This window comes from Tachysurus fulvidraco, chromosome 2 (genome assembly GCF_022655615.1).
Source record: "Tachysurus fulvidraco isolate hzauxx_2018 chromosome 2, HZAU_PFXX_2.0, whole genome shotgun sequence".
Lineage (NCBI taxonomy): Eukaryota > Metazoa > Chordata > Actinopteri > Siluriformes > Bagridae > Tachysurus > Tachysurus fulvidraco.
In genome coordinates, this window is record NC_062519.1 from 22,241,375 (window position 1) to 22,261,556 (window position 20,182).

At 42.7% G+C, this 20,182-nt stretch overlaps 1 protein-coding gene across 2 annotated transcripts in view; it reads left to right on the plus strand.

The window, feature by feature from the left end:
• Nucleotides 1-19,991, plus strand: part of LOC113646155 (mucin-2-like) — a 30,544-nt gene extending 10,553 nt beyond the window's left edge. The window contains exons 28-50 of one of the 2 annotated variants that reach the window (XM_047802814.1): nt 184-227; nt 322-540; nt 902-961; nt 1,103-1,240; nt 1,382-13,795; nt 13,888-14,132; nt 14,453-14,627; nt 14,736-14,977; nt 15,182-15,365; nt 15,531-15,735; nt 16,088-16,257; nt 16,384-16,453; nt 16,577-16,698; nt 16,830-16,861; nt 17,080-17,248; nt 17,524-17,631; nt 17,788-17,828; nt 17,952-18,077; nt 18,187-18,282; nt 18,409-18,537; nt 19,151-19,190; nt 19,278-19,398; nt 19,496-19,991. In XM_047802814.1, the coding sequence (XP_047658770.1) occupies nt 184-227; nt 322-540; nt 902-961; nt 1,103-1,240; nt 1,382-13,795; nt 13,888-14,132; nt 14,453-14,627; nt 14,736-14,977; nt 15,182-15,365; nt 15,531-15,735; nt 16,088-16,257; nt 16,384-16,453; nt 16,577-16,698; nt 16,830-16,861; nt 17,080-17,248; nt 17,524-17,631; nt 17,788-17,828; nt 17,952-18,077; nt 18,187-18,282; nt 18,409-18,537; nt 19,151-19,190; nt 19,278-19,398; nt 19,496-19,727 (15,382 nt within the window). In that variant the 3' untranslated portion in view covers nt 19,728-19,991. Of the gene's footprint in view, nt 1-183; nt 228-321; nt 541-901; nt 962-1,102; nt 13,796-13,887; nt 14,133-14,452; nt 14,628-14,735; nt 14,978-15,181; nt 15,366-15,530; nt 15,736-16,087; nt 16,258-16,383; nt 16,454-16,576; nt 16,699-16,829; nt 16,862-17,079; nt 17,249-17,523; nt 17,632-17,787; nt 17,829-17,951; nt 18,078-18,186; nt 18,283-18,408; nt 18,538-19,150; nt 19,191-19,277; nt 19,399-19,495 lie in introns of both variants that reach the window. The other variant, XM_047802806.1, reaches the window with a different exon arrangement.
• Nucleotides 19,992-20,182: the final 191 nt, after the last annotated feature.

Sequence of the window (20,182 nt, forward strand, 5' to 3'; positions counted from 1 at the left end):
TATGTCTAGTTCTAGGCTACAGGTCAGTATAGTGTGAAGGTTTAGTGCAAAAAATTCAAAAACTAGATATTATAATATAAATAATTTATGTGTGAAAGGGTTACGATTACTATTGCATAGATGATGCTTAAATATTTGATTGTTTTAATACATAGAAACTAATTCTTTTGTTTTAATATTAAGTGAGTGCACATCAAATGGAGAGAGCTGCAAGTATGATGTAAATGGTGAGCATTCTCTATCTAATCACGTGCAGTATATTTATATTTTTTAATTCAACCGTTTGTCAGTAACAAAAAAAATTTTTGTGTGTGTTCCCAGCTTGTACATGTCAACAAAATGGTACCATGTACAAGTACAGAGACATCATTTACTACACAACAGATGGACTTGGAAACTGTATTAGTGCTATATGTGCTGAGGATGGAAACATTAATAAGACTGTAGAATCTTGTACAACTACAGTGCCCCCAACTGTACCAACAACACCACTGACTACAACACCAACACCTACAACAGTATTTGTTTTTACCACTCCGGGTGAGTATCATTAGGACGCAAATTATTATTTAATCAGAAATGGTAGTGATAATCAATTCAAATATTTAGGAAACAAAACCCCTGCCAATAGAATGGAACGTATGGCATGAATGAGAACATGTTTAAGAGCAAGTTTTCCTTATGGAGAATTACAAATTTAATCTATTAAGGATTTTGTGAAATATTCGATATGCTCCTTTTTTAAACACCCTAGTTTTTAAATAAAACTATATGAAATGCTAAATATTGTAAAAAGTAAATAATTAATATGGTAGCACAAGTACAAAAAAAGCTTATAAACTCAAAGATGAAAAAAACGAAAAATGATTCAGATCATTTAATTCATCCTCTTGATTAACAGAAATCACTCCAAGTGTGACAACCACAGAAGCACCTGAAACAACTCCAGCAATCACGACAGGTGAAATCAAAACCTCACGAATCTCTGTGACAACAGCAACAACAGCAATTGCTGCAATCACTAAAACACAAAGCACACTTACTGGCACAACAGGAACAATAATAACATCAATAAAAAACATGTCACCTTCCATACCAACAGAAATGACAAGCACAGCTCCAACAAAGATAACATCTGTCCCACCAGAAATAACAACCACTCAGCCAGTGGAAACTTCAACTGCAAAAGAAACCACTTTTTCCACAGAAACACCTATTACAACTCCAACAATCACAACAGGTGAAAGCAAAACAACACAAATCTCTGTGACAACACCAACAACAGCAATTGCTGCAATCACAAAAACTCCTAGCACACTTACTGGCACAACAGGCACAACATCAACATCAATGAAAAGCATGACATCTTTTATTCCAACAGAGGTGATAAGCACAGGTCTAACACAGACCACATCTGTGCCACCAGAAATATCAACCACTCAGCCTTTGGAAACTACTCCACCCAAAGAAACAACTATTTCACCAGAAGCAACAACACTGCCTATTACAACTCTTCCTATCACCACCACCCTTGCTCCAGGAGTAACAACCACTCAGCCTGCCACAGAGACCACAATATCACCAGAAATTACAACACTGACAACCACACCAGTTGTAAAGGCAACAACAGTGTTTCCTGAAGTGACAAGTACTCAGGTTCCTACAACTCCTCCTGAAGAGACCACAGGTCCAGCAGAAACTACACTGATCACCACTCTTGGTCCAAAGACAACATCTGTGCTACCAGAAATATCAACCACTCAGCCTTTGGAAACTACTCCACCCAAAGAAACAACTATTTCACCAGAAGCAACAACACTGCCTATTACAACTCTTCCTATCACCACCACCCTTGCTCCAGGAGTAACAACGACTCAGCCTGCTGCAGAGACCACCATATCACCAGAAATTACAACACTGACAACTACATCAGTTGTAAAGGCAACAACAGTGGTTCCAGAAGTGACAAGTTCTCAGATTCCTACAACTGCTCCCAAAGAGACCACAGGCCAAGCAGAAACAACGCTGATCACCACTGCTGTTCCAAAGACAACATCTGTGCCACCAGAAATATCAACCACTCAGCCTTTGGAAACTACTCCACCCAAAGAAACAACTATTTCACCAGAAGCAACTACACTGCCTATTACAACTCTTCCTATCACCACCACCCTTGCTCCAGGAGTAACAACCACTCAGCCTGCCACAGAGACCACCATATCACCAGAAATTACAACACTGACAACCAAGCCAGTTGTAAAGGCAACAACAGTGGTTCCGGAAGTGACAAGTACTCAGGTTCCTACGACTTCTCCCAAAGAGACCACAGGTCCAGCAGAAACAACACTGATCACCACTGCTGTTCCAAAGACAACATCTGTGCCACCAGAAATATCAACCACTCAGCCTTTGGAAACTACTCCACGCAAAGAAACAACTATTTCACCAGAAGCAACTACACTGCCTATTACAACTCTTCCTATCACCACCACCCTTGCTCCAGGAGTGACAACCACTCAGCCTGCCACAGAGACCACCATATCACCAGAAATTACAACACTGACAACCAAGCCAGTTGTAAAGGCAACAACAGTGGTTCTGGAAGTGACAAGTACTCAGGTTCCTACAACTCCTCCCGAAAAGACCACCGGTCCAGCAGAAACAACGCTGATCACCACTGTTGTTCCAAAGACAACATTTGTGCCACCAGAAATATCAACCACTCAGCCTTTGGAAACTACTCCACCCAAAGAAACAACTATTTCACCAGAAGCAACAACACTGCTTCTTACAACTCTTCCTATCACCACCACCCTTGCTCCAGGAGTAACAACCACTCAGCCTGCCACAGAGACCACCATATCACCAGAAATTACAACACTGACAACTACACCAGTTGTAAAGGCAACAACAGTGGTTCCAGAAGTGACAAGTACTCAGATTCCTACAACTCCTCCCAAAGAGACCACAGGTCCAGCAGAAACAACGCTGATCACCACTGCTGTTCCAAAGACAACATCTGTGCCACCAGAAATATCAACCACTCAGCCTTTGGAAACTACTCCACCCAAAGAAACAACTATTTCACCAGAAGCAACAACACTGCCTATTACAACTCTTCCTATCACCACCACCCTTGCTCCAGGAGTGACAACCACTCAACCTGCCACAGAGACCACCATATCACCAGAAATTACAACACTGACAACCAAGCCAGTTGTAAAGGCAACAACAGTGGTTCCCGAAGTGACAAGCACTCAGGTTCCTACAACTCCTCCCGAAGAGACCACAGGTCCAGCAGAAACAACGCTGATCACCACTGTTGTTCCAAAGACAACATCTGTGCCACCAGAAATATCAACCACTCAGCCTTTGGAAACTACTCCACCCAAAGAAACAACTATTTCACCAGAAGCAACAACACTGCCTATTACAACTCTTCCTATCACCACCACCCTTGCTCCAGGAGTAACAACCACTCAGCCTGCCGCAGAGACCACCATATCACCAGAAATTACAACACTGACAACCACGCCAGTTGTAAAGGCAACTACAGTGGTTCCGGAAGTTAGAAGTACTCAGATTCCTACAACTCCTCCCAAAGAGACAACAGGCCCAGCAGAAACAACGCTGATCACCACTGCTGTTCCGAAGACAACATCTGTGCCACCAGGAATATCAACCACTCAGCCTTTGGAAACTACTCCACCCAAAGAAACAACTATTTCACCAGAAGCAACAACACTGCTTCTTACAACTCTTCCTATCACCACCACCCTTGCTCCAGGAGTAACAACCACTCAGCCTGCCACAGAGACCACCATATCACCAGAAATTACAACACTGACAACTACACCAGTTGTAAAGGCAACAACAGTGGTTCCAGAAGTGACAAGTACTCAGATTCCTACAACTCCTCCCAAAGAGACCACAGGTCCAGCAGAAACAACGCTGATCACCACTGCTGTTCCAAAGACAACATCTGTGCCACCAGAAATATCAACCACTCAGCCTTTGGAAACTACTCCACCCAAAGAAACAACTATTTCACCAGAAGCAACAACACTGCCTATTACAACTCTTCCTATCACCACCACCCTTGCTCCAGGAGTAACAACCACTCAGCCTGCCACAGAGACCACCATATCACCAGAAATTACAACACTGACAACCAAGCCAGTTGTAAAGGCAACGACAGTGGTTCCGGAAGTGACAAGCACTCAGGTTCCTACACCTCCTCCCGAAGAGACCACAGGTCCAGCAGAAACAACGCTGATCACCACTGTTGTTCCAAAGACAACATCTGTACCACCAGAAATATCAACCACTCAGCTTTTGGAAACTACTCCACCCAAAGAAACAACTATTTCACCAGAAGCAACAACACTGCTTCTTACAACTCTTCCTATCACCACCACCCTTGCTCCAGGAGTGACAACCACTCAGCCTGCCACAGAGACCACCATATCACCAGAGATTACAACACTGACAACCACACCAGTTGTAAAGGCAACAACACTGGTTCCAGAAGTGACCAGTACTCAGATTCCTACGACTCCTCCCGAAGAGACCACAGGTCCAGCAGAAACAACGCTGATCACCACTGCTGTTCCAAAGACAACATCTGTGCAACCAGAAATATCAACCACTCAGCCTTTGGAAACTACTCCACCCAAAGAAACAACTATTTCACCAGAAGCAACAACACTGCCTATTACAACTCTTCCTTTCACCACCACCCTTGCTCCAGGAGTAACAACCACTCAGCCTGCCACAGAGACCACCATATCACCAGAAATTACAACACTGACAACCAGACCAGTTGTAAAGGCAACAACAGTGGTTCCCGAAGTGACAAGCACTCAGGTTCCTACAACTCCTCCCGAAGAGACCACAGGTCCAGCAGAAACAACGCTGATCACCACTGTTGTTCCAAAGACAACATCTGTGCCACCAGAAATATCAACCACTCAGCCTTTGGAAACTACTCCACTCAAAGAAACAACTATTTCACCAGAAGCAACAACACTGCCTATTACAACTTTTCCTATCACCACCACCCTTGCTCCAGGAGTAACAACCACTCAGCCTGCCACAGAGACCACCATATCACCAGAAATTACAACACTGACAACTACACCAGTTGTAAAGGCAACAACGGTGGTTCCAGAAGTGACAAGTACTCAGATTCCTACAACTCCTCCCAAGGAGACAACAGGCCCAGCAGAAACAACGCTGATCACCACTGCTGTTCCAAAGACAACATCTGTGCCACCAGAAATCTCAACCACTCAGCCTTTGGAAACTACTCCACCCAAAGAAACAACTATTTCACCAGAAGCAACTACACTGCCTATTACAACTCTTCCTATCACCACGACCCTTGCTCTAGGAGTGACAACCACTCAGCCTGCCACAGAGACCACCATATCACCAGAAATCACAACACTGACAACCACACCAGTTGTAAAGGCAACAACAGTGGTTCCAGAAGTGACAAGTACTCAGATTCCTACAACTCCTCCCGAAGAGACCACAGGTCCAGCAGAAACAACGCTGATCACCACTGCTGTTCCAAAGACAACATCTGTGCCACCAGAAATATCAACCACTCAGCCTTTGGAAACTACTCCACCCAAAGAAACAACTATTTCACCAGAAGCAACAACACTGCCTATTACAACTCTTCCTATCACCACCACCCTTGCTCCAGGAGTGACAACCACTCAGCCTGCCACAGAGACCACCATATCACCAGAAATTACAACACTGACAACCACACCAGTTGTAAAGGCAACAACAGTGGTTCCCGAAGTGACAAGCACTCAGGTTCCTACAACTCTTCCCGAAGAGACCACAGGTCCAGCAGAAACAACGCTGATCACCACTGTTGTTCCAAAAACAACATCTGTGCCACCAGAAATATCAACCACTCAGCCTTTGGAAACTACTCCACCCAAAGAAACAACTATTTCACCAGAAGCAACAACACTGCCTATTACAACTTTTCCTATCACCACCACCCTTGCTCCAGGAGTAACAACCACTCAGCCTGCCACAGAGACCACCATATCACCAGAAATTACAACACTGACAACTACACCAGTTGTAAAGGCAACAACAGTGGTTCCAGAAGTGACAAGTACTCAGATTCCTACAACTCCTCCCAAGGAGACAACAGGCCCAGCAGAAACAACGCTGATCACCACTGCTGTTCCAAAGACAACATCTGTGCCACCAGAAATATCAACCACTCAGCCTTTGGAAACTACTCCACCCAAAGAAACAACTATTTCACCAGAAGCAACAACACTGCCTATTACAACTCTTCCTATCACCACGACCCTTGCTCTAGGAGTGACAACCACTCAGCCTGCCACAGAGACCACCATATCACCAGAAATTACAACACTGACAACCACACCAGTTGTAAAGGCAACAACAGTGGTTCCAGAAGTGACAAGTACTCAGGTTCCTACAACTCCTCCCAAAGAGACAACAGGCCCAGCAGAAACAACGCTGATCACCACTGTTGTTCCAAAGACAACATCTGTGCCACCAGAAATATCAACCACTCAGCCTTTGGAAACTAGTCCACCCAAAGAAACAACTATTTCACCAGAAGCAACTACACTGCCTATTACAACTCTTCCTATCACCACGACCCTTGCTCTAGGAGTGACAACCACTCAGCCTGCCACAGAGACCACCATATCACCAGAAATTACAACACTGACAACCACACCAGTTGTAAAGGCAACAACAGTGGTTCCAGAAGTGACAAGTACTCAGATTCCTACAACTCCTCCCGAAGAGACCACAGGTCCAGCAGAAACAACGCTGATCACCACTGCTGTTCCAAAGACAACATCTGTGCCACCAGAAATATCAACCACTCAGCCTTTGGAAACTACTCCACCCAAAGAAACAACTATTTCACCAGAAGCAACAACACTGCCTATTACAACTCTTCCTATCACCACCACCCTTGCTCCAGGAGTAACAACCACTCAGCCTGCCACAGAGACCACCATATCACCAGAAATTACAACACTGACAACCAAGCCAGTTGTAAAGGCAACAACAGTGGTTCCGGAAGTGACAAGCACTCAGGTTCCTACAACTCCTCCCGAAGAGACCACAGGTCCAGCAGAAACAACGCTGATCACCACTGTTGTTCCAAAGACAACATCTGTGCCACCAGAAATATCAACCACTCAGCCTTTGGAAACTACTCCACCCAAAGAAACAACTATTTCACCAGAAGCAACAACACTGCCTATTACAACTCTTCCTATCACCACCACCCTTGCTCCAGGAGTAACAACCACTCAGCCTGCCACAGAGACCACCATATCACCAGAAATTACAACACTGACAACTACACCAGTTGTAAAGGCAACAACAGTGGTTCCAGAAGTGACAAGTACTCAGATTCCTACAACTCCTCCCAAAGAGACAACAGGCCCAGCAGAAACAACGCTGATCACCACTGCTGTTCCAAAGACAACATCTGTGCCACCAGAAATATCAACCACTCAGCCTTTGGAAACTACTCCACCCAAAGAAACAACTATTTCACCAGAAGCAACTACACTGCCTATTACAACTCTTCCTATCACCACCACCCTTGCTCCAGGAGTGACAACCACTCAGCCTGCCACAGAGACCACCATATCACCAGAAATTACAACACTGACAACCACACCAGTTGTAAAGGCAACAACAGTGGTTCCAGAAGTGACAAGTACTCAGGTTCCTACAACTCCTCCCAAAGAGACAACAGGCCCAGCAGAAACAACGCTGATCACCACTGCTGTTCCAAAGACAACATCTGTGCCACCAGAAATATCAACCACTCAGCCTTTGGAAACTACTCCACCCAAAGAAACAACTATTTCACCAGAAGCAACAACACTGCCTATTACAACTCTTCCTATCACCACCACCCTTGCTCCAGGAGTAACAACCACTCAGCCTGCCACAGAGACCACCATATCACCAGAAATTACAACACTGACAACCAAGCCAGTTGTAAAGGCAACAACAGTGGTTCCGGAAGTGACAAGCACTCAGGTTCCTACAACTCCTCCCGAAGAGACCACAGGTCCAGCAGAAACAACGCTGATCACCACTGTTGTTCCAAAGACAACATCTGTGCCACCAGAAATATCAACCACTCAGCCTTTGGAAACTACTCCACCCAAAGAAACAACTATTTCACCAGAAGCAACAACACTGCCTATTACAACTCTTCCTATCACCACCACCCTTGCTCCAGGAGTAACAACCACTCAGCCTGCCACAGAGACCACCATATCACCAGAAATTACAACACTGACAACTACACCAGTTGTAAAGGCAACAACAGTGTTTCCAGAAGTGACAAGTACTCAGGTTCCTACAACTCCTCCCAAAGAGACAACAGGCCCAGCAGAAACAACGCTGATCACCACTGCTGTTCCAAAGACAACATCTGTGCCACCAGAAATATCAACCACTCAGCCTTTGGAAACTACTCCACCCAAAGAAACAACTATTTCACCAGAAGCAACTACACTACTTCTTACAACTCTTCCTATCACCACCACCCTTGCTCCAGGAGTAACAACCACTCAGCCTGCCACAGAGACCACCATATCACCAGAAATTACAACACTGACAACCAAGCCAGTTGTAAAGGCAACAACAGTGGTTCCGGAAGTGACAAGCACTCAGGTTCCTACAACTCCTCCCGAAGAGACCACAGGTCCAGCAGAAACAACGCTGATCACCACTGTTGTTCCAAAGACAACATCTGTGCCACCAGAAATATCAACCACTCAGCCTTTGGAAACTACTCCACCCAAAGAAACAACTATTTCACCAGAAGCAACAACACTGCCTATTACAACTCTTCCTATCACCACCACCCTTGCTCCAGGAGTAACAACCACTCAGCCTGCCACAGAGACCACCATATCACCAGAAATTACAACACTGACAACTACACCAGTTGTAAAGGCAACAACAGTGGTTCCAGAAGTGACAAGTACTCAGATTCCTACAACTCCTCCCAAAGAGACAACAGGCCCAGCAGAAACAACGCTGATCACCACTGCTGTTCCAAAGACAACATCTGTGCCACCAGAAATATCAACCACTCAGCCTTTGGAAACTACTCCACTCAAAGAAACAACTATTTCACCAGAAGCAACTACACTGCCTATTACAACTCTTCCTATCACCACCACCCTTGCTCCAGGAGTGACAACCACTCAGCCTGCCACAGAGACCACCATATCACCAGAAATTACAACACTGACAACCACACCAGTTGTAAAGGCAACAACAGTGGTTCCAGAAGTGACAAGTACTCAGATTCCTACAACTCCTCCCGAAGAGACCACAGGTCCAGCAGAAACAACGCTGATCACCACTGCTGTTCCAAAGACAACATCTGTGCCACCAGAAATATCAACCACTCAGCCTTTGGAAACTACTCCACCCAAAGAAACAACTATTTCACCAGAAGCAACAACACTGCCTATTACAACTCTTCCTATCACCACCACCCTTGCTCCAGGAGTAACAACCACTCAGCCTGCCACAGAGACCACCATATCACCAGAAATTACAACACTGACAACCACACCAGTTGTAAAGGCAACAACAGTGGTTCCCGAAGTGACAAGCACTCAGGTTCCTACAACTCCTCCCGAAGAGACCACAGGTCCAGCAGAAACAACGCTGATCACCACTGTTGTTCCAAAGACAACATCTGTGCCACCAGAAATATCAACCACTCAGCCTTTGGAAACTACTCCACCCAAAGAAACAACTATTTCACCAGAAGCAACTACACTGCCTATTACAACTCTTCCTATCACCACCACCCTTGCTCCAGGAGTGTCAACCACTCAGCCTGCCGCAGAGACCACCATATCACCAGAAATTACAACACTGACAACCAAGCCAGTTGTAAAGGCAACAACAGTGGTTCTGGAAGTGACAAGTACTCAGATTCCTACAACTCCTCCCGAAGAGACCACAGGTCCAGCAGAAACAACGCTGATCACCACTGTTGTTCCAAAGACAACATCTGTGCCACCAGAAATATCAACCACTCAGCCTTTGGAAACTACTCCACCCAAAGAAACAACTATTTCACCAGAAGCAACAACACTGCCTATTACAACTCTTCCTATCACCACCACCCTTGCTCCAGGAGTAACAACCACTCAGCCTGCCACAGAGACCACCATATCACCAGAAATTACAACACTGACAACTACACCAGTTGTAAAGGCAACAACAGTGTTTCCAGAAGTGACAAGTACTCAGGTTCCTACAACTCCTCCCAAAGAGACAACAGGCCCAGCAGAAACAACGCTGATCACCACTGCTGTTCCAAAGACAACATCTGTGCCACCAGAAATATCAACCACTCAGCCTTTGGAAACTACTCCACTCAAAGAAACAACTATTTCACCAGAAGCAACTACACTGCCTATTACAACTCTTCCTATCACCACCACCCTTGCTCCAGGAGTGACAACCACTCAGCCTGCCACAGAGACCACCATATCACCAGAAATTACAACACTGACAACCACACCAGTTGTAAAGGCAACAACAGTGGTTCCAGAAGTGACAAGTACTCAGATTCCTACAACTCCTCCCGAAGAGACCACAGGTCCAGCAGAAACAACGCTGATCACCACTGCTGTTCCAAAGACAACATCTGTGCCACCAGAAATATCAACCACTCAGCCTTTGGAAACTACTCCACCCAAAGAAACAACTATTTCACCAGAAGCAACAACACTGCCTATTACAACTCTTCCTATCACCACCACCCTTGCTCCAGGAGTAACAACCACTCAGCCTGCCACAGAGACCACCATATCACCAGAAATTACAACACTGACAACCACACCAGTTGTAAAGGCAACAACAGTGGTTCCCGAAGTGACAAGCACTCAGGTTCCTACAACTCCTCCCGAAGAGACCACAGGTCCAGCAGAAACAACGCTGATCACCACTGTTGTTCCAAAGACAACATCTGTGCCACCAGAAATATCAACAACTCAGCCTTTGGAAACTACTCCACCCAAAGAAACAACTATTTCACCAGAAGCAACTACACTGCCTATTACAACTCTTCCTATCACCACCACCCTTGCTCCAGGAGTGTCAACCACTCAGCCTGCCGCAGAGACCACCATATCACCAGAAATTACAACACTGACAACCAAGCCAGTTGTAAAGGCAACAACAGTGGTTCTGGAAGTGACAAGTACTCAGATTCCTACAACTCCTCCCGAAGAGACCACAGGTCCAGCAGAAACAACGCTGATCACCACTGCTGTTCCAAAGACAACATCTGTGCCACCAGAAATATCAACCACTCAGCCTTTGGAAACTACTCCACCAAAAGAAACAACTATTTCACCAGAAGCAACAACACTGCCTATTACAACTCTTCCTATCACCACCACCCTTGCTCCAGGAGTAACAACCACTCAGCCTTTTGCAGAGACCACAATATCACCAGAAATTACAACACTGACAACCACGCCAGTTGTAAAGGCAACTACACTGGTTCCGGAAGTGACAAGTACTCAGGTTCCTACATCTCCCCCCGAAGAGACCACAGGTCCAGCAGAAACAACGCTGATCACCACTGTTGTTCCAAAGACAACATCTGTGCCACCAGAAATATCAACCACTCAGCCTTTGGAAACTACTCCACCTAAAGAAACAACTATTTCACCAGAAGCAACAACACTGCCTATTACAACTCCTCCTATCACCACCACCCTTGCTCCAGGAGTGACAACCACTCAGCCTGTTGCAGAGACCACCATATCACCAGAAATTACAACACTGACAACCACGCCAGTTGTAAAGGCAACTACACTGGTTCCGGAAGTGACAAGTACTCAGGTTCCTACATCTCCTCCCGAAGAGACCACAGGTCCAGCAGAAACAACACTGATCACCACTGTTGTTCCAAAGACAACATCTGTGCTACCAGAAATATCAACCACTCAGCCTTTGGAAACTACTCCACCTAAAGAAACAACTATTTCACCAGAAGCAACAACACTGCCTATTACAACTCTTCCTATCACCACCACCCTTGCTCCAGGAGTAACAACCACTCAGCCTGCCACAGTAACCACCATATCACCAGAAATTACAACACTGACTACCACGCCAGTTGTAAAGGCAACTACACTGGTTCCGGAAGTGACAAGTACTCGGGTTCCTACATCTCCTCCCGAAGAGACCACAGGTCCAGCAGAAACAACACTGATCACCACTGTTGTTCCAAAGACAACATCTGTGCCACCAGAAATATCAACCACTCAGCCTTTGGAAACTACTCCACCTAAAGAAACAACTATTTCACCAGAAGCAACAACACTGCCTATTACAACTCTTCCTATCACCACCACCCTTGCTCCAGGAGTAACAACCACTCAGCCTGCCACAGAGACCACCATATCACCAGAAATTACAACACTGACAACCACGCCAGTTGTAAAGGCAACTACAGTGGTTCCGGAAGTTACAAGTACTCAGGTTCCTACAACTTCTCCCGTGGAGACCACAGGTCCAGCAGAAACAACACTGATCACCACTGCTGTTCCAAAGACAACATCTGTGCCATCAGAAATATCAACCACTCAGCCTTTGGAAACTACTCCACCCAAAGAAACAACTATTTCACCAGAAGCAACAACACTGCTTCTTACAACTCTTCCTATCACCACCACCCTTGCTCCAGGAGTGACAACCACTCAGCCTGCCACAGAGACCACCATATCACCAGAAATTACAACACTGACAACCAAGCCAGTTGTAAAGGCAACAACATTGGTTCCGGAAGTGACAAGTACTCAGGTTCCTACAACTCCTCTCAAAGAGACCACAGGTCCAGCAGAAACAACACTGATCACCACTGCTGTTCCAAAGACAACATCTGTGCCACCAGAAATATCAACCACTCAGCCTTTGGAAACTACTCCACCTAAAGAAACAACTATTTCACCAGAAGCAACAACACTGCCTATTACAACTCCTCCTATCACCACTACTCTTGCTCCAGGAGTAACAACCACTCAGCCTGCTACAGAGACCACCATATCGCCAGAAATTACAACACTAACGTCCACGGCAGTTGTAAAGGCAACTACAGTGGTTCCGGAAGTGACAAGTACTCAGGTTCCTACAACTCCTCCCAAAGAGACCACAAGTCCAGCAGAAACAACACTGATCACCACTGCTGTTCCAAAGACAACATCTGTGCCACCAGAAATATCAACCACTCAGCCTTTGGAAACTACTCCACCCAAAGAAACAACTATTTTGCCAGAAACAACAACATTGCCTATTTCCACTCTTCCTATTACCACCACCCTTGCTCCAGGAGTAACAACCACTCAGCCCGCCACTGAGACCACCATATCACCATTAATAACTTCACCGACAACCACACCAGTTGTAAATGCAACAACAGTGGTTCTGGAAGTGACAAGTACTCAGGTTCCTACATCTCCTACAGAAACATCCCAGACTGTTTCAGTTGTCACAGAAGTTTCCACAGAATTTACAACGATACCAACTTCAACAATCACCACAGCTACTTCTATGACAACATTTGGAATTGTAACTGGGTCTAAACCAACTACTGTTCCAACAACAGTTCCATCAACAGGCATGCAAATGAATATTAGTACTACTGTAACTATACCTGTGACAACAGCACCTGTCTGTTGTTTTGTAAATGGCACAAATTTTCCATCAGGTAAGACACACATATATATTGAATGTATTTGTTAAAAGTTTATTTTATCATACATTTATAGTTTTCATTTATATACAATCTTGTATTTGTAGACACCATTATTTATAATGTAACTGATGGCTTTGGGTGGTGCTTCACTGCATATTGCAATTCCACTTGTGATGTTGTGACAAATTCGTATTCCTGCTTGACGACACCACCTCCAATTACCACCACTCCATTCAGTACGCCAGCATTTACAACTACTCCAACCACAACGCCAACAAGTATTCCCACTCTTGCTCCAATTCCTACAACTGTAGCCCCATTCTGTGCCAGTCTTAATCCACCAAGAAAGGTAATTCATTTCAAAACACCTAACTCTATATCCCAGCATAGTACTCAGTTGTTTTATCCAATGTGTAATACTCTGTAAATACATACTCAGTTACTTCATTAAACCGACCAAGAAACGTTTGCATTTATGAGACTTAAGAATGTAGCTCTTACATCCAGGAGTTTTAAGAGATAAAGGTTATTATCCATAAATTAATGGAAAAAACATTTGCAAAGTAGATATTTTCCACTGACCAACAGTTGATATTTTCCAAAATGCATTATAAACATTATTGTTTTATTTGCAATAATCAACTCCTTTTAAAAATTTTAAATGAACAGGATGGGGAGTCCTGGAAAGTGGATAACTGCACCACTGCCACATGTACTAATGGTACAGTCATCTACGAACCAATGTACAAGTGTAGCCCACCTGAACAAATAACCTGTGCAAATGGCCGAACACCTATTAAGGTTTATGATGAGACTGGCTGCTGCTTCAAATATGAATGTGAATGTAAGCTGACTATTTCTATCCAAGCATTTTTGTTTATGAATTTATCGTGTCTCTTTCATATGAACATTGCTAATTTTAGAGTTTTATATGTTTGACATGTTAATGCAGGCTCTTGCAGTGGATGGAGCAGCTCTCATTACATCACATTTGATGGAACAGCTTATACCTTCAGTGATAATTGCTCATACATTTTGGTTCAAGAAATTTACAATGCAAGTCTAAAAATCGTACTTGACAAGGAAGTCTGCAGCACTGGCAGCTCATTCTGCCCACAAAGCCTGATAATTACATACAATTCACAGGATGTTATTCTGACACAGACAATGACAGCAAATGGTGCAACCAATGTGGTAAGTTGTATATTATAATGTTTTTTATGTGATGGCTGCAAAAAATGTTTATAATATTATAATATTATAATGTTTTTTATAATATTATAATGTTTTTTATGTGATGGCTGCAAAAATTACATTGTTCCTATCATCATATTCCCCAGCTACTATGTAGATCAGAAAGTTAATGTCTGTTTGGTATGTGTTTCTGAAACATTGCAGGTGATGGTGAATAACAAGCAAGTCTATCCTGTCTTTAAAAATTCTAATTACATCATCACAAGCACAGGCATGGAGGTCACAGTGTCAATTCCAGAGATTAAGGCTCAAGTGACCTACACAGGCACCACATTTAACATTGACTTGCCCTTCTCTGAGTTTCAGAACAATACAGAAGGCCTATGCGGTGAGTAAAATCTCCCATTTAATGAAGACCATAAAGTAGATAAAGTACTTGTAGTAATGCTAAATGAAAGAAAACAGATTGTTACTGCAGCTGCAAAGATTGTAATTAACTGATATTGTAATCAAGTGATCAGAACCCACAATTTTTTTTTCATTATTTTTCCAGGGACATGTGATAACAATCAAGCAAATGACTGTAGGTCACCTTCTGGTCAAATTAAATCCTGTGAGAACACAGCACCAAGCTGGCAGGTTCCCAACAAGACGTGCATAGCACCCACCACTCTCCCTCCAATTACCGTTACTACCCTTGTCCCCCCCACAACACCCTACCCATGCCAGCCAGTCATCTGTGAGCTATTCAACAGCAGGTGAATATCAACTAACACTATCTAGAAAAAATATTGGATTACATATGACTATATATTACATATGATTATATATACATTATATATGATTTAGGAGTTGCATTTAAACAAAGCCAAGTTACAATAAAGAACTTTATAGAATCTAATTTTGAATTTTACATTTAGATGTACTGTACGCATGTCTCCTCTCTCTGCCACCTAAATATTAACTTTAATGCCCACTTGTGTTCTCATCACCATTTCACCTTGGTTAATTCTACGTCAATTTCTTAAAGGCCATTCTATTATTTTGTATTATGTTTATATGCATCGCTCTTTAGATCATCACCTAGAATGTTTCTTTCTCACTTATCAGCGCTTTTGAGGAATGCCGAAGCATCATACCTTTTGAACCATATATGAACAGTTGTGAACAGGATGTGTGCTCTGGAAAACCTAGTTGTACGAGTCTGCAGGCTTATGCATCTGCATGTGCCAAAGCAGGAGTGTGTGTGAATTGGAGGAATTACACTAATGGAGAATGCGGTAATTCCACTACATTGTTCATATCCATATGTGCTTCAGTATATTTTATGTCAATGATTACTTTAATTAGCACTTTAAAATGGAACTGGAAAATTTTACTTACTGCAAACATTAACTGTTTTGCAGAGTATAAATGTCCTCCTACTAAAGTCTATGAAGCCTGTGGCCCTGCTGTGCAACCAACCTGCAATTCTCAGTAAGAAATAAACATATTTCAATTTAATTGCTTATTTATTTGCTGATTGTCCTTTGAATATAATTAATAATATTTCACTTGGATATTTTGTAAATTGCTTAAATACTGCATATATTGTGATAGGTATAATGAGAAGTACCAGGAGTTGATGGCATCTGAAAGTGCACAAATGCAGGAGGGATGTTTCTGTATGAAAGGCACCACTCTGTTCAACTCATACTCAGATGTTTGTGTTACATCCTGCGGTAATACACAGTCTGTATTTCTGTAACTTCTGTAACTGCAAAACCTTTAATTTAATAGGCCATTTCAATTCTGCAGTTTTGCACTATTAAACCAAATGTTTTTGACCTCTGCTTTTGGCTTTGTTCTCCAGCTTGTGTCGGACCTGATGGCAGTCCCAAAATGGTATGTTACCATTGCAAAATACATGTCCTGCTTTTTTAAGGGTTTACCAAATGAACTGGTGCATTAGTGACAGTAAATTAGACAAAGCCCGGTGCTTTTTTGTTTTTATCAAACTGTATAATGTTGTATTAAGTGGCATATAAAGTGCATCCTATAGCCTCACATCTGTGTGTACTATATGCAGTATGGTGTACACCTTATATCTTTCTCTTTTTCAGCCAAATGAAACATGGCAAATCGGCTGCCAAATGTGTAAGTGTGATGGTGAAAGCATGAGCATACAGTGTAACCCAGTCGTATGTCCAACTCAAGTCATGCCTGTTTGTGACCGACCTGGAGATGTGCTCATTAACAAAACAGATGGCTGCTGCACAAGCTATGAATGTCGTAAGTAATGTGGACCATCCATGATTCACTCAACTCATTCTTTATGTATACTAAAGAGAATAATAGCTTTATTTACATAATTAAACTATAAGGTTTCTATAGAGTACCTGACATATCCTTGTGTAGATTATACAAAAATCATAGACATCATACTTCTATTGCAGACATGATCAGATGCTTCTGTTTATAATGACCAGCACTGTGCTGAAGAGAAAACAGATTGCAGATTTAAAGTCATTCGACATTTATACATAGTGCTTCTTTTTCCCTTGCAGAGTGTGATACAAGTCAGTGTGTCATGACCACTATGGGCTGCCCTCTGGGTTTTACACAAGAGATGAATGCAGTTCAACAAGGCGAATGTTGTCCTACATATACCTGCAGTGAGTACATGCTAATATAGGATCAAAATGATGAAAGAAATTTCAGCATCTATGTTACGAAACTTACGGCACTTAAATAACTAGTAAGGTTATTAAATAGTAAGGTTAAAAGGTAAATTCAATTTAAAAAAATAACGTTTCATATTCCTTTTTTAGAACCAATGAAAGTCTGTGTGCAGAATGGAACAATATATCAGGTAACAAAGACTTTCATTTTTCTTTAAATTTTTTTAGTATTTCTAGCTGTCATGTGATGATACAGCATGCAATCAGATTGTATACGACAAAAATCCTAACAATCATTTGTGTATTCTCTCTAGCCGGGCTCGCCCATGCCCAGTGATAATGTCTGTGAGGAATGCGAATGTAGTTCAGTTATAAATAACAACACTGAACTTCTGACTCCAAAGTGCTTGGCAAAACAATGTAACATGACGTGTGATAAGGTAATGCAAGGCAGAAATGTAGAAATATTAGGGAAAGTCTCATAATTTCCAGATTGGAAACAAGCAAAAAAAAATCACCTAAAAATGTCCCACAAATGTTTTCTTTAAGGGTTATGAGTATCAGGCTGTCCCTGGCAAGTGCTGTGGAGAGTGTGTAAGGACGAGCTGTGTGGTCATGATTAATAACACCACAGTGATCATCTCAGTGAGTGCGGTGTAACTTTCTTTCTGCTTTTAACCTAGTGCCATATCTAGTACATCCTACTGTCTAAATATACATAGAACATGTTACATTTGTACTGTACTGATGGCATTTCTAATTTTTCCCCAGATGAATGAAACATTTACTTCACCTGATGATAAATGTGTGACATACACCTGCCAGGATGTTAATGGTGATCCCATGGCAAAGGAAAGCACGAAAATCTGTCCTGAGTTTAACCCAGATATCTGCACTCCGGTAAGGGTTTGGGTGATTTTTCCTTCAAAACTAATATTTACTAACTACATTTACGTGATAGAAATCTGATGTTTGTAAGGCTGCATGTGGTCTGAGGCTCTTGAAGTAGCGCTGTATAAAATCAAAATTTGTTTTGGTCTAAATACGTTTTAAGACAACACACAACAGACGAATTCATTCTGATTAGTTTGACATGAGGAGGTGGAGTAATTATGTAACTATTATGTTTGTAGGGCTGTGATTTCAGTACCTGGTATTCAGTTACTAGGTTTTTTGGAATAAGAAACAAAAAATGGGCAAAAATAGATATGAACATACCTATCATTCCTCACTAGTCAGGTGTCTTGAAAAGTGTCATAATCTCAGGAATTTATATAAAAGTCATCAAACCTACCAACAATATTTAAAGCTATTTTGGTCATCACTATTAACATACATCATTAAAATACATAAAAATCCTGTTTTAAATGAAAAATATCAACTGCCATATAAACAAATTTGATTTCAGTGAGACATGAGAAATATAATTCTTAAAGCCATATTAATTAATCAATCGATGTTCGTCGTGAAAGACAAGCCAGATGTGTTTTACATTTGTTCTCCTTCTCTACAGGGAACAGAGACGACTGACGCTGATGGCTGCTGCAAGAGCTGTAAGTGAAAGCATGATATTTGTCTGATAAATGATTTAGATTGTATTTCCTGTCAGACTGACAGTGTCATCTCCACTTCCTCTCCAGGCACTCCAAAGACCAATTGCAGTAAGCAAAGCAACACCACTGTGCTGGTTCAGGGTGACTGCAAGAGCGTAACTCCGGTGGAGATCACTTCCTGCTCAGGAACCTGTGAAACTTCCTCTATGTGAGTGTAGTGAAAAAAATAAAATTCTGGCTAATATCGTTCACACGATTGTCTTTAACTGTTTTTAACACCTCTATCCTGACTTTGTTTATAACAGGTACTCTGCAGAGTCCAACACTCTGACACACATGTGCAGCTGTTGTTATGAGAAGGAAACCAGCAATAAGCAAGTGGATATGATTTGCGCTGATGGAACAACCACCACACACACGTATATTCACATCGATTCCTGCGGCTGCCAGGCATCTGATTGCACAGAAAAGCAGAGACGCAGAAGGAGCTTGAACTCTGATCTGTCCATGAGAAGGCCAGGGAAACTTCATAAGTGAAGGGAATGATTTACTGATTTTATTGATATTGATTAATGATTAATTTTAAAGCTTCCTCTCTAGTAGTATAATATAGTGCTTCTCCTCTTCTGCTTGCAAAGCAAAAAGTTGTCTAATTTCACTGTTATATTTTTATTATTGTAAGAATGTGTGAAAAGCTTGTTAACACAGCATGGTGAGTGTGTCGTGCTTATAAAGTGCATGTCAGAAAGGTCTTCCTTTGTCCTTTGACTTTAAATTCTCAATAAACTTTTGCAGTTTAAAGCTTCTGTGGTCCTGTGTTTTCCTTCTCGCCAGGTCTGCAGAGCAGTGGTATTTATGGTATAAGAAGGAACAAACTGACTACTGTGTACTACAGTACCAACTACACATGACACACAGTGCCTTACAGAGATCCTATCTTAAACAGCTTCCATCAAAAAAAATGCAGCAATCCCAGGTTTACCTGAAACATA